General features: G+C 41.2%; 1 protein-coding gene across 1 annotated transcript in view; it reads left to right on the top strand.

Annotated features, from left to right (window-relative positions):
* Positions 1–172: 172 nt before the first annotated feature.
* The window catches only part of LOC138948785 (uncharacterized), a 29,469-nt gene continuing 15,012 nt past the window's right edge, over positions 173–14,629 (top strand). The window contains exons 1-4 of the mRNA XM_070320396.1: positions 173–273; positions 2,306–2,511; positions 10,929–11,600; positions 11,853–12,035. Of these exons, the coding sequence (XP_070176497.1) occupies positions 2,338–2,511; positions 10,929–11,600; positions 11,853–12,035 (1,029 nt within the window). The 5' untranslated portion in view covers positions 173–273; positions 2,306–2,337. The remainder of the gene's footprint in view (positions 274–2,305; positions 2,512–10,928; positions 11,601–11,852; positions 12,036–14,629) is intronic.

Raw genomic sequence — 14,629 nt, 5'->3', positions numbered from 1 at the left:
CCCCACGTGTTTATCAGAATGGCTATAATATATATATAGACAGCACACCCAAAGCTGTGTGTTTATTTTTAACTCGGCCACGTGATCCTTTTTGCTGCACAAGCTGTGTGTTGGGTTTGTGTGTGCTGTGTGAATCCGGAACGAATTCAGTATGACTCATTACTGAGACTGATAGCCAACTGGGTCGAACTACGACCGACATGAAGGCGGCGGCGAACCCCGGCCTTTGTCTACGTGTAGTAAATTTGTCGTCAGCAACTAGCGCGGACTAAGGTAAGTTGAAGAAAGGCTGTTCGGCGTCGAAGTGAGTATAGTCGGTCATCGTGACTGACACTAAATCAGTATCAACGAGTGAAACTGTGTTTTTGTTGTTCATAAACAGACGTTCTGACTTGAACGTGAACAAGTCTAGACACGTAGTTTATATAGTGACCTCGATATTGGGTCAGCCTTGTCTGACATCAGCAAGCGGGGTCATTTTGTTAATTGATTTTGAAAAAAACCCGTTACTCAGAGACTGAATTTGAATAGCCGTACGGTAGCGTTTTGTCCTGTGTCATCTGAGTCACGGTCTGTGGCGTAAGTTCACGGAAAGCTACGTTGAACAGGATCTGTTCACACTGTACGGGGCACAGTATTCAGAATACATTAGGTTATTTATAAAGCCCCACCCTGCGATTCTCTGCCATCACGTTTTTGTGAACAGCCCGACCTTGCATTGTGCGCGGCTGTTGCCACTGCGACAAAGCCGACACCGCTATTGCGCTAATCAATAAACTGGGAGAGAGAAGTTTTATTCCGTTAGCAATACAATGTCCACGACTCGGCTCGACTTCAAAGGTTGTGCTTCCACCATATTAGAAATTTGGCTAGAGGGGCTGTTGAGTCAGTTCCTGGTGCAATGTGTATCCAGGGACCTATATTTAGAATAGGTCTATGCTGACTCGAAGCTAAAAATAAATGCGCTCCATATTTTGAGGAAACGGATTTTCCCGCGGCAACAAAATGAGGTGTGTTCGCATAGTAGGATAAAATCCATCGCTGTCGCCTTTTTTTATTTTCTTTTTTTCGACGAGGATAGGCTTTTTTTTCATGAGGGCGTAATGCAGCGCCCACCATTTAAATAAGTAGGCTTGCTCAAAAGATTTAGCTGACATGCGTTTAACTGAATCCAAAACTCCGGGAATATTGCATGCATGCAAAAACGAAAGTTAAGCTGATTTGTCACGATCCCAATCACGCTTCATTTTCTGAGGAAGTGTACGTTTTTGTCGACATGCGACATAAGGTCGGAGTCAACACCTGAGATCAGGAAGTAAAATCAGAGTTGCTCACTCGCACGACTGAAATTTACCCCAATGACAGCATTTACAAACCACGAAATTATTGACCGAAATCGTATTTCTGCATTTTGTTAAATTTTGACTAAATCTTTGCCGGTAGACTGGGAATTGAGACGAGGGCAGTAAAGTGCGTAGTGGGGGGGGGGGGGGGGGGGGGGGCGTGTGTGGGTGTGTGTAGAGCGATTCCCAGAAAACTACTGTACAGGTCTTCGTGAAACTTTACGAAAGAATTCTTCCAGTTGAATTACCAAGACGGGTTTATTTTTTTCCTTTTTTTTTTCAATGAATGTTATTTTGACGTCATATCCGGCTTTTAGGAACAGTTGAGGCGGCACTGTGATGAACTCTGTTTTCAATCAAAATTGTTTGACATTGTAAAGTTTCACTCGGTCCCGACTATTTGACTGCATTTTGTTTGCTCTGAAAGTGTACTCAGCGTTAATAAAGATAATCGGTCGTAAGTTCTCATGCTTTGCAGAGACCAACGCCACCAGTCTCGGTCTTCGTGTTAAGGCTAGCTAAACCTCGCTATTATCATTGATGATTGATTTTCAGTGTTTATCTCTTAGCTTCGATCAGGCCGACATATTGACTAAGTATTTTGATATCACCTCATGCGGCTTGTTTTTTTTTCTCTCCAATGTTATTGATTTATTCAGTGGTGCTTCTTGTGCAAACGTCTGATAACCCATATTCCAGTTTCATACATTATTATTTAAATAAGCTCTTATAGGGGCTTAATTTTTCTATTTTTCCCTTTGCTCTCCTTAACAGTCCTTGAACTTACAGAACTCGAATTTTTTAAAACAAGAAATGTTAGTTATTGGAACTTTTAATTTCTGACAAAACGAGGCATTCACAAATAAAAGTACATGTGTGTGTATGTGAATGTGTATGTGTGCGCGCGCTCGCGCGCGCGTGTGTATGTGTGTGTGTGTGTGTGGTTTTTTTTCCCATTGCAGTGATGGATTGATACTCTAACACGTTTGCAACCATGGATAATCTACAAGTACAAAACAGTTCTCCTGAATATCCTGTCAATGCTTGCAATGCTTGCTATACGTCACCTCAGGCGGAATGCAAAAGTGGTCAGCACTTTACAGCAGCATCACCAAGAGGAGGAGCTGCACAAACGGCAACAAGAATATTGGTGCATCCTACACAATATGTAAGTCACCCAACATTGCTTCATTTCATTCACTTATTGAGTCGACATGGTATGATTTTTGCATACTGTGGCTTTGAAATTGGCTGTTGTAAACAAAGTCAGAAACTTGTACAATATAGGAGTTTTTATTTTATTCTCCTTTCATTTAATTGTATATTATTCCATTTAATCTCAATTTATTTTTTTGAACTTTTAGACGTAGTTTGCCCCCACTTTAGACGTTTCGCATTTGACCATAATTACTTGGTTTTCTGACAGCTTGATATCCTTCTTTACCCGTCGGCTATCTAGCTGTAGACATATGGGTCTTTACCAACGACATCTTTATTTTTTTACCTCAGTTGCATGCAGGTTGCTTCTTCCATTACTTTTTTGTCCTTTGTGTTATCTTACGGGCAGGGAGCATCCTTCTTCATTGGCCCTTTTTCATAATCAACTCCAAAATTCTATTATCATATATATATACTAGACGAATACCCGCTTCGCCAGAGTTATGCACCGCGCGCAGGCATGCCTTCGACAATCGATGTCAGTTTCAGATTGAGTTTTCGAACTACCAGGTGACTGGGTTGTGTTTTGATTGCTCTCTCTCTCTCTGTCTCTCTCTCTCTCTCTCTCTCTCTCTCTCTCTGTCTCTCTCTCTCTCTCTCTCTCTCTCTCTCTCTCTCTCTCTCTCTCTCTCTCTCTCTCTCTCTCTCTCTCTCTCTCTCTCTCTCACGGTTCTGTGTAGATGGCTGTCTGTGTAATAATTAGGGAGTATCGTCCCTTGATCCCACTCGCGATACTCGTTGAACATGCCTTTGACCATGCAGTCGCTTCAGCCAGCGAAATATCTCGACTCCGCTCTTTAAATCCATGCAGAATGTGCGTATCGTATGAAGTGTGACAGGGGAGGCTACCGCTCCTTTCACAGCAGACTCTGCACCCGAGTTGTTGACCTTTAAGTCAACACCGGTGGATTGTGGAATTCTGTTTGTGATGGGGTCTGGTGGTTTCTGATTGTCTGTATGTTCATGGAAACCTTCGGGTTTGCATAACAGTTTTTATAGGGCTAAGAAATTAGCCCTAACATTTTCAATCCTGTTTGATTGCACTTCGCCTCCCGAGGTGATCGTAGTGTTACGGCACTCGGTTACAGAAGTATTCTTTATTTTCTCAATATATTGATACATGTAGGCCTGTACCTATACGTGATATTGACTTTGACACCACAAACTATTTCAGTCGTATGTTGAAAAAAGTAGTCCATCTGTAAACTCTGAATATGCAGATGACCTCTATAAATTATTCAATTGTACTCTGAAATCAAAGACAATGACCAATGACAGTTGAGATCGAAACTCGGTTGTGATGGGTTATCCATATGGTTGTGATGGATTATTCAGAATAATCACCTTCTCAACTAACAAAGACAAAGAGGCAGGTAATGGGATAAATATATATACACACTCCTATATACACACCATATTTCGTACAATTACAACAGTCCCTATCTTTTAAAGGTGTGGTCTATTTATGACTGTCCGGGGCTACGAGGTTGAAAAGATAGGGATGAAAATCATGTACAAAATTCTGTACAGCAAACGCTACCCGAAACCCCATCTATACGGCGTGTATCACCTTGAGGGCTTCAGTCAACGCTTGAATTTTGCAGAGATAACATCCAGTTTGCTCTCTCAAGACTGATCATATTGTGTCTTCAAGAGAGATCAAGCGGAAAAAAATAAACGAAGATTCGAACTCTCGACCTCAAAACTTCGTGTCTGATGTCCTAACCACAAGGCTACTGCGCCAATTGCGAAAAAGAAGGGAAAACATTGATATGAATTCATGTTATGTTATTCTTAAAGCAGCATGATTTATATCTCTATCCGCCCACTGTTCAGAAGTGAATACATGTATAACTATTTCTTTGATGTCTGTTTTCAACTGCACAGAGCTTTGGAGAGATTCAATTACTGTTCTTGTCATTTTTCTTGCATTTTGCAAATAGAGATATCGCAGCTATTTGCATGGCGCGAATGTCGTGTAGCATGACGGAGTAAACATGTACTCTTATTCCGTGAAACATATTTGCAAATAAAGGCAAATTTGAATGGCAATGTTTACGTTTTTGCAACGCATGAATGGTAATTCAAGCGTAGAATGATATAACATTATTATCGTTTCTATCTTTGACAACACTGGTGGAGTGGCCTAGCGTTCGAATCCCTGCCAAGTCGTTTATTTTTTCTGCTCGATCCTTCTTGACAAGTTTGCTCAGCCCTGAGAGAGCAAACCGGATGTTACTGCTGCAAAATTCAAGCGTTGACTGAAGCTCTCAAGGTCATACACGCCGTATAGATGGGGTTTCGGGTAGCGTTTGCTGTACAGAATTCTGTACATGATTTTCATCCCTATCTTTTCAAACTCGTAGCCCCGGATAGTCATAAATAGACCACACCTTTAATGATAGTCTACATTATTTACTTTTTATTCATCATTCTAAATTCCAAATCCAATAACTGCAAACAAGTTTCATAATAATTTATTAATTAATCAATAACGGTTTCACCTACTATTATGGCATATTTATTGTATTATCAAAAACAAATACTCCTGATCTGCATTTGCTTTTCAAATAAAAGATACAAAGGGATTGACGCTTTTGTTTCCTTATACACACTGATACACATTTTACCAATCAAAATAATACGATGTTTAAACAATTGCATTCAGTTTTTGATTGTTAACACCAAACAATGTTTCGTTCACCGTTAACATTATGTTGATCAAAATACACCCACATAAAAACAGTCGATATTTTTCCTGAATGCCGCAACAGTTTGAACAAAAAATGTTCTCCACACCGTTCATATTCACAAATATAAAAAATATTTGTGGGATTCATACTTTGAAGTTTTTTGTTTGTTCGTTCATGGGCTGAAACTCCCACGGCTTTTACGTGTATGACCGTTCGCCATTTAGGCAGCCATACGCCGCTTTCGGAGGAAGCATGCTGGGTATTTTCGTGTTTCTATAACCCACCGAACTCTGACATGGATTACAGGATCTTTTTCGTGCGCACTTGGTCTTGTGCTTGCGTGTACACACGGGGGTGTTCGGACACCGAGGAGAGTCTGCACACAAAGTTGACTCTGAGAAATACAGGGTGGGCCACAAAAAGAGGGACAAAATCAAACTCTCATATTTTCTAAGAAAATAATTGTTTCTTTCTGACCAGAATGTCCTTTGTTGTTGTTAACCACACTACCAGTGTTTCTGAACTTATCAACCAAGCGTGTGATAGTATGACGATGTGGTATTTTCTTTCCAGGGTGTTCGCGTCGAAACTGTCTTTGAACCAGAGTAGGCGACTACAGTTCCACAATCTTGGTCCCCTCTTCGACGGAAAAGTGATCGTAGGGGTTCATTCTTCTGTCAGATAATACTTACAGGTCTTCTGGATATATCACCTGAAAATCAGAAAGAAACAATTATTTTCTTAGAAAATATGAGAGTTTGAGTTTGTCCCTCTTTTTGTGGCCCACGTCGTCCAGCAGCGCGGGGCCTGGATTGAACATGTCATCAATTACTGACAAGAGCAACCAAATGTTCTTCGATTTCGAAATGCTTTGGTATAATAAAAATTTGAGATGTTGTCCACATCTGGTGAAAAAAATCTTGCGAAAATTCTTGTATTTGTAGAAACTATTACAGTTTCTTTTTTGTCCCTCTTTTTGTGGTACACCCTGTAAATCTCTCGCCGAACGTGGGGACGAACTCACGCTGACAGCGGCCAACTGGATACAAATCCAGCGCGCTACCGACTGAGCTACATCCCCGCCGCATACTTTGAAGTAACTTCCATTGAAGTACACGGAGCCTTGTCTCTTTTGTTGATTCAAAACTGACCAACCAATCTCTCATCAATTCCATAATGACATTTTCTCCTCCAAAACCAAATAGCGTACGGTTCGAAAAAATTTCATATTAACTCATTCTTTCCTGTTGTGCGCTGAATACTTTTTTTTTTATCACAAGATAATGGATTATGAAACAAATCAATTTCCTTCCTTGCATGTATCATCTTATTTACAACATTCACAACTGAGCGAACCATGTTATATTCAACAATTCTCTGTGGTGGTTTTCGTAAAATATCATGAATAAACTGATATGAAACAAACTCTTTTCGATATAATACATCATATACACTAACAAGAAATGTATTTGCCCAATCCTCAAAATACAATACGTCACCAGCATAAACAAAACATTTATATTCCACAATAGCTGATTAAATAATTTATTATCAATACATACATTATTATCAAGCTAAGATTCTCAAAACAGTTTTCCAAAACTTGGACCTAATAAGTCCATTTCCTGTAAATCTTCGAAGAGGGACATTTGAATAAAAAAAAATCACAATTTGAAACAAACAAAAAAACTGACCTTGGATGGAATATATTTCCACTTATCGGAGGCTTCACCGGAGGTCAGTCTTATAACCCATTGTAGTAAACATGATAACTGCATGTATTTCCAGTCTATTATTTTAAACCACCATTTTCTATAGCATGACACAATACTATTCTCTAAACCTCATCATACGCCTTCTTATATTTTCTTTCTTTTTCCACAAAACCTAAACAACAAGTTATCAGGAACTACAAACGCTTGCATGAAACAAACTGGGAAATCAAAAATGTTTTAAGTACAATGGTTTTACCTATGATACTCAATTTTATTTTCTCGCATTTTGAAATCAAGCACTTAACAGATATAATTCGCACTGTCTAATTTACCTCAACATTTTGTTTGTCATACATAAGTAAATACCCAAAATCTTTCATTTTCTCTTACAATTGAAATTATGAAATGAATCTTAAAAAATTTTGTGGCTTCCTAACCACAGTACTTCACATTTCGACGAATTTCAACTTTAACCCAGAAACACAAGAAAACCATCCTGCATAATTAATACAACCCTTGGCATCTTTTAGCAAATGTCGAACCAAGTTACAAGCTCCGAGCAAAACCCAATTTAAAACAAAACAAAACATTTATCATCAAATCTTTTAAAATACAATCAAAAGCATGAAACATGTCAATGGTAACCAATAGACCGGGTTTATCTAGCACATTCATTTGATCTATAACATGAAGAGTCAATATAAACAAAGACGAACTTGCCTCTCTTCAATGTAACCAACATCAAGGTTTACCGAATGATGTACAACTGTGTTCATCCTGGAAGCCAGACACTAAGCCAATAATTTGTAATCACTGTTGGTTAATGAAATTGGGTGCCAATTATTTAATTCATTTGTAGGAAGGTTTTTATTGTTTATGAATCAAAACAATGACAGCATTTCTCTGAGAGACAGACAAACTGCCATTATTAAAAGCTGCTGAAAAAGAACTTTAAGAAAGTACTCTTTCTGGGCCAAAACACTTCAATCAATTCAATTGTAGTGCCATTGAAACCAGTGTGTAGAACAGTTTTTCATTTGTTTTAGTACACGGAGAAGGTTTTTTTCTTCGTCAGAAAGAGAAGGAACGCTGCAACCTTGTACAAATAAAATATCAGTTTTACAACAAAGTTTTCTCCATCTACTTTCTTTTTATACAAATTCTTTAAAAATATTCTTTGCACTCTGTGTATTTGTTTTTGATTTGTTTACACCCGTCCTTCATCGTTTTTCACATGATCCATAACCTTCGCATTTGCTCCTGCTTTTGCTAATGAATAAAGTAATTAGTTTGTTTACGTTTACGGTACATACTTTGACTAATTGGAAACTGCCAGTGGGTAGGGTATCACCGCAACAGTTGGTCTACATCCTTATGTACTCGTATACGTATGTTTGGTCCTGGAAAAGAAGGGGCGACCACCCCCAGCCTGGCGCATCCACAGGTGGCGGATAGTGGGGTGGGCTTCAGATATGGAGGTTAGCTGCGAGATAAGCCAGGCTTGCCAGGCCGAATAAGCAGTCGCGGACCAAATGGCGGTGCTTCGAGCAAGATGGGTGCAGGGTAACGGGTGGCACTGTTACTCCCAAGAAATACCCCATGTGTCCAATTACGGGAGCACCATGCGATCAAGAGCCGCATTATAAGCTCGAGCCCTGGGGAAGGTCACCTCAGATAAACAAACCAGCCAGCTATGGACAAATAGCCGGGTAGACTGGACTCGACTGCCCTGTAAAGCCACCAGTCCATCTAGGAGAAGGACCACTCCGATATAAAAACACGCCGAAGTCGGAAGAGCTGGGCCATGTATGGCGCATAACGGCAGCTTAACGCATCAGCGCTCAAATGACAGTATGTTTGGTTTTGATTATCAGCTAGAGGAAGTAGAAATATAGGAAAATATGAAAAGCAAATGGCGGCCATAATTAATATTTTGCAGATACATGTATCTACTTCCTCTAGCAGATAATTAAAACCGAACATACGTACACGGGTATATAAGGTTGTACCAACTGCTGCAGTGATAACCTCCTCGCTGCCAGGTTCCTATTTGTCACAGTATGTATACCTTAATCGGGAAAAAAAGCAAATTACTTTAGGCCTATTCTGTAGTCTACAATTAAGTCACTTTCTATAAGAGAAAAAACACGTGGTAAGCGTGAACTTTACTTCAGCGTAAATGTCACTGTTCGTAATTAGATAACGTTTCAAAATGATTGACTATCGACAGGCGCAGTGGCGTGGTGAAAAAACGTCGGCCTTCTAATCGGGAGGTCGTGAGTTCGAATCCCGGTCGCTGCCGCCTGGTGGGTTAAGAGTGGAGATTTTTCCGATCTCCCTGGTCAACTCATGTGCAGACCTGTTAGTGACTTAAAGCTGTGGTCTATTTATGACTTTCTGGGGCTACGAGGTTGAAAAATTGGGACAAAATCATGTACAGAATTCTGTACAGCAAACACTACCCGAAACCCCACCTAAACGGCGTGTATGACCTTGAGAGCTTCAGTCAAAGCTTGAATTTTGCAGGGATAACATCCGGTTTGCTCTCTCAAGACTGATCATATTTTATCTTCAAGAGAGATCAAGGGGAAAAAATAAACGCCCCGGCGAAGATCCGAACTCTCGACCTCTTGACATCGAGACTTCGTGTCTCATGTCCTAACCTCTAGGCTACTGCGCCAATTGAGAAAAAGAAGGGAAAACATTGATATGAATTCATGTTATGTTATTCTTGAAGCAGCATGATTTATATCTCTATCCGCCCACTGTTAATGTTCAGAAGTGAATACATGTATAACTATTTCTTAGATGTCTGGTTTCAACTGCACAGAGTCGTCGCGATATAACCTTCGTGGTTGAAAACGACGTTAAACACCAAATAAAGAAAGAAAGAACTGCAAAGAGCTTTGGAGAGATTCAATTACTGTTCTTGTCATTTTTCTTGCATGTTGTAAATAGAGATATCGCAGCTATTTGCATGGCGCGAATGTCGTGTAGCATGACGGTGTAAACATGTTTGCAAATAAAGGCAAATTTTAATGTAAATTTTTACGTAATTGCAACGCATGAATGGTAATTCAAGCGTAGAATGATATAAAATTATCAATTTTTTTATCTTTGACAACACTGGTGAAGACATCGGCCCCGACATTTCGAGGCCCCGAGGCCTTGAGTTCGAATCCCTGCCAAGTCGTTTATTTTTTCTGCTCGTTCCTTCTTGACAATTATGCTCAGCTCTGCGAGAGCAAACCGGTTGTTACCACTGCAAAATTCAAGCGTTGACTGAAGCTCGCAATGTCATACACGCCGTATAGGTGGGGTTTCGGGTAGTGTTTGCTGTACAGAAATCTGTACATGATTTTGTCCCTATTTTTAGCCCCGGAAAGTCATAATTAGACCACAGCTTTAACCCCCTTCGTGTGTACGACTGTACACGCAAGCACAAGACCAAGTGCGCACAGAAAAGATCCTGTAATCCATGTCGGAGTTCGGTGGGTTATGGAAACACGAAAATACCCAGCATGCCTATTCAACGAAAGCGGAGTGAGCTGACTATGCTCTCAGAGTATAGTGTGGGGAACCCAAATGGGCAAACGAGCTCACGCGTAACCAGAACATTCTGGAACGCTGAAGAAGAAGATTGACTATCGGTTTGCGTACTGCGAGTGATGGATTAATACTAACAATGAAAAAAACACCATTTGTGCAATTAATGTTTTACTTTATGGTACAGACCGATAATACAGTATCATTTCTAATCAGCGTTTGTATCTGTGAGCGTTCACATTTCTGATCGTTATTGGTATAATATCACACAAATGCACTGATCAAAGACCTGGGTTCTCTCGGCAGATTAGTGATATAATACTTGAACAGAGGATTAAGTGTCACAATTGCGAGAGCCTTTTTTGGTTTTGAGACTTTTACTAACATATAATTTGTTTAATTATGTTTAACAGGCCAGAGGAGGCACAGCAGCAAATCCGGGACATGCAGTTTCACTTCCCCAGCTGTGGTTTCATCCCATGTACCACGTGTGGACAAGACAGCCTTATGTTTTCTCTCCCGTGCACGTAAATGGGATCCATCACCACCCCGAACTTGGTTTAAGGTCACGCACATCTAACACTGGCGATGTTATGTTCACCGCACCTTACAGTTCTGTGAACACAAAGCCACAAGTTGACCATTCTTTGCAAAACAGTGTCAGTGATGACACAAAGCGTCTGCTGGCTTGTCTACAGGCTCTGGCTGACAACCACCTAGAAGCCATGTTCGTTTTGTCCCAGCTCGACTTTGGTGACTATCTGAGCAGAGACTACAATCCTGTAGTTTCTGGGTGTTTGCCTCAAACTACAGACGTTAGTGAAGGAGGTTTAGACATTTTACCTATTCATCGTGAGCACGGCACTGTGCTTGTGGTGGTGGCTGCGGTGGGGGAAACGTATACATGGAAAGCAAAAACACAACAGCAAAACGATGCTGACATTTCGAAGAAGCTGCAACAGGCTTTCAAGCTCATTGAAAAGGCGAGAGAGTCCCTGCCTCCGGGACAAAAAAGAATACTACTTCCCTGCATAAAGAGAGCTCAACTGCAAAGTGTTCTTGATAAAAATAGTCAACTTCAACAGGTAAGGTTGCTTGGTTGTCGTGTGTGTGTGTGTGTGTGTGTGTGTGTGTGTGTGTGTTGGGTGGGTGGGTGGGTGGTTGTGTGTTTCTGTGCGTGAGTGATTGTGTGTGTGTGTGTGTGAGTGTGTGTGTGTGTGTGTGTGTGAGAGAGAGAGAGAGAGAGGGGGAGAGAGAGAGACTTTGTGAGCTGAATATAAGCTCCTTTTTTGACCATGCAACAAGTTGACCTTCATTGTGACTGTATACATGAACAGGATATGCGTCAATGCGTGGGGATCTTGGACAGGAATGTGAACCCCGTTGACCACTGTGTATGTGCTGACAGCCCGCGGACGACATTCGCATCACGTGACAGCAATGATGACATCATTAGCTTAGTACTACGCTTAAGTTGGTGCAGAAAAGTCAAGACTGCGGACGGAAGATCGACTAGAGATGTAAGTTACCCTTACCTTTTTTTTAAACAGGACATAATTACATTTGACATCCACGGTTTGTCTAATTGATTTAAGATGTTATGATATGCAGAGAAGTCCCTGTTTACATTTTCCCCCAAAACGTTTCGGTTGGACAGATTTTCATCACAGGCACAGTTTGGCAGTGGCCCCAACATTTATGAAGATATCAATTTGGATGACATTGATCGTTTTTCCAATTAGAACATTTAAGAAATCGTTCGAAATGTTTCCATTCGCGCTTCTTCCTACGTGGACAATGTCCCGGTTGCATCACCAGCATACATACTACAGATATACACGATATAGTTGTTTCTACACATGTATACTATTCGGCCATCCTACGTACTTACAAAAAGAGTATGCTTTAAGCACAGAGAAAGCTTATTTAAAACAATCAAAATGACAAAAGGAAACCGAAAACGGGAATTTTATTAAAAAACAAACTGTCCATTCTTTACATCCGCGTTCATGCAGTCGTCAGCAGTTAGCGGAATTCATGTGATGCAATCTTCCTTAATTGGAGGGAAACTCCATATTTCTTATCTAAAATAAGACCACCGACGCTGGCTTCAGCGGCTAATCAGTGACTCCTTGACTTACTGGTGTTTTGATTTTTGAATCTGACTAAATCAAATTTATATCAAAGACTTACAACACACAAAACGTACATCAAATTATCTCCCATAATCGACATAAGCTTTTAAATATGCCAATGGCTATGAAACGCCTTTCCTGTCATTGTCATACCGCGTCGAATCACACCACTGCTCGTTAGCGCCAAATGTTACCCAGTGCACGACACACTCGAATAACCTTCTGAGCCAACATTGAGCCAGTCAAACAGGAGTGACTTTGGGCTAACTTAATAACCCTATGCAAATCAACCATTGGAATTCAAATGTTCGCAAAAGCATATCAGGAGACAACAGCAGTCAGACCATATTACAAACAGCTCTCTACAAATTGAACGTTTGAGCTATAAATAGCCGGCAGACAACTCTGCAGAGCAGCTGTTGGGAAAGTGGGACAACTGTGTCACCTTGTCACACGCACACGGGTACATAAGGACGCAGAGCAACTGTTGTGGAGTTGAAACCCTCTATCTACACTGCCACAGGTTCCAATTACTTACATTACTTAGTTCACCCTCGCATTAACGAACACACACACACACACACACACACACATACGCACGCACACACGCACGCACACACGCACGCACACACACTCACACACACATACCCATCATAGTGCTCGCACGCACACACACACACACATACACACGCACGCACGCACGCGCACACGTTCTCACTCACACACTCACACACACACACACACACACACACACACACACACACACACACACACACACACACACACACACACACACACACACACACACACACAAAATACAGGGCTACTTAGAGCTATAATGCGAGACTGCAGCGACCTTACTTCGAGAAAATGATTTACCTTGGAAAAGAGGAGGTTCGCTCCGTTCTTGTCAGCTGCAATTTGCTGTGCGACCTCCCCGCGTCGCTGCGAGCATGTTGCAAAATTGCTGCATATACTTGCTGCTTTTTTATGCGATTTTCCTGTAACCTCAAGGTGAATTTTCTGTAACCATTCCGGCCGTAATAAGCTGTAACCTTCCCGCAATCTTGTTTCAGCCTTGTCGCAACATGCCGTAGCATTGCCGCGATCTTGCTGTAGCCTTTCGTCGATTTTGCTGTAGCCTTCCCGCGATCTTGCAGTAGCATTCCCGCGATTTTGCTGTGGCATCCTGCGATCTTGATGTAGCCTTAATCCCGCAATGTTGCTGTAGCCTTCCCTTCATTTTGCTATAGCATTCCCGCGATCTTGCTGTAGCCTTCCCTTCATTTTGCTGTAGCATTCCCGCGATCTTGCTGTAGCATTCCCGCGATCTTGCTGTAGCATTCCCGCGATCTTGCTGTAACCTTCCCTTCATTTTGCTGTAGCATTCCTGCGATCTTGCTGTAGCATTCCCTCGATCTTGCTGTGGCATTTCCTTCATTTTTCTGTAGCCTTCCCGCGATCTTGCTGTAGCCTTCTCTTCATTTTGCTGTAGCATTCCTGCGATTCTAAACTTAATTTAGAAGTGCTCAACTGGGAACACACTTACTGTAACCTATTGTGAACCCAATATGGCATAGGACACTGTTCCACTAGCAAATGTAGCACAAGTTAAAGGCATATGTACGCGCTCCCGTGTTTACAAAGTGTAGTTTGCCCATAATCGATGTCAAACGCACCATAAGACCATGTAATGACGATATGTCGCCATGCGCGGACCATATACATGCATTACAGCTTGTTTTAGAGTCTCAAAAACTTTGGATGTAAACAAAGACGCGGAGTTATTTCCCTTGCGTCAACGCTACCTCTGTTGGCAAATCTATAAATAGGACGATCCAGATCAAAATGAAAATTAACATATCTCAACATTGAAGGGGTCCTAGACCACAATATTTTGCAGGGAACTTAATTTAGCATGTCTCCAGCTGTTGGTAAAGCAATTAGCGTGTATAGTCATCGAGTACATATGGCTTTAA

Source organism: Littorina saxatilis, linkage group LG15, assembly GCF_037325665.1.
Source record: "Littorina saxatilis isolate snail1 linkage group LG15, US_GU_Lsax_2.0, whole genome shotgun sequence".
In the NCBI taxonomy this organism is placed as follows: Eukaryota; Metazoa; Mollusca; class Gastropoda; order Littorinimorpha; family Littorinidae; genus Littorina; species Littorina saxatilis.
This window is presented reverse-complemented; position numbering and strand designations above follow the sequence as displayed.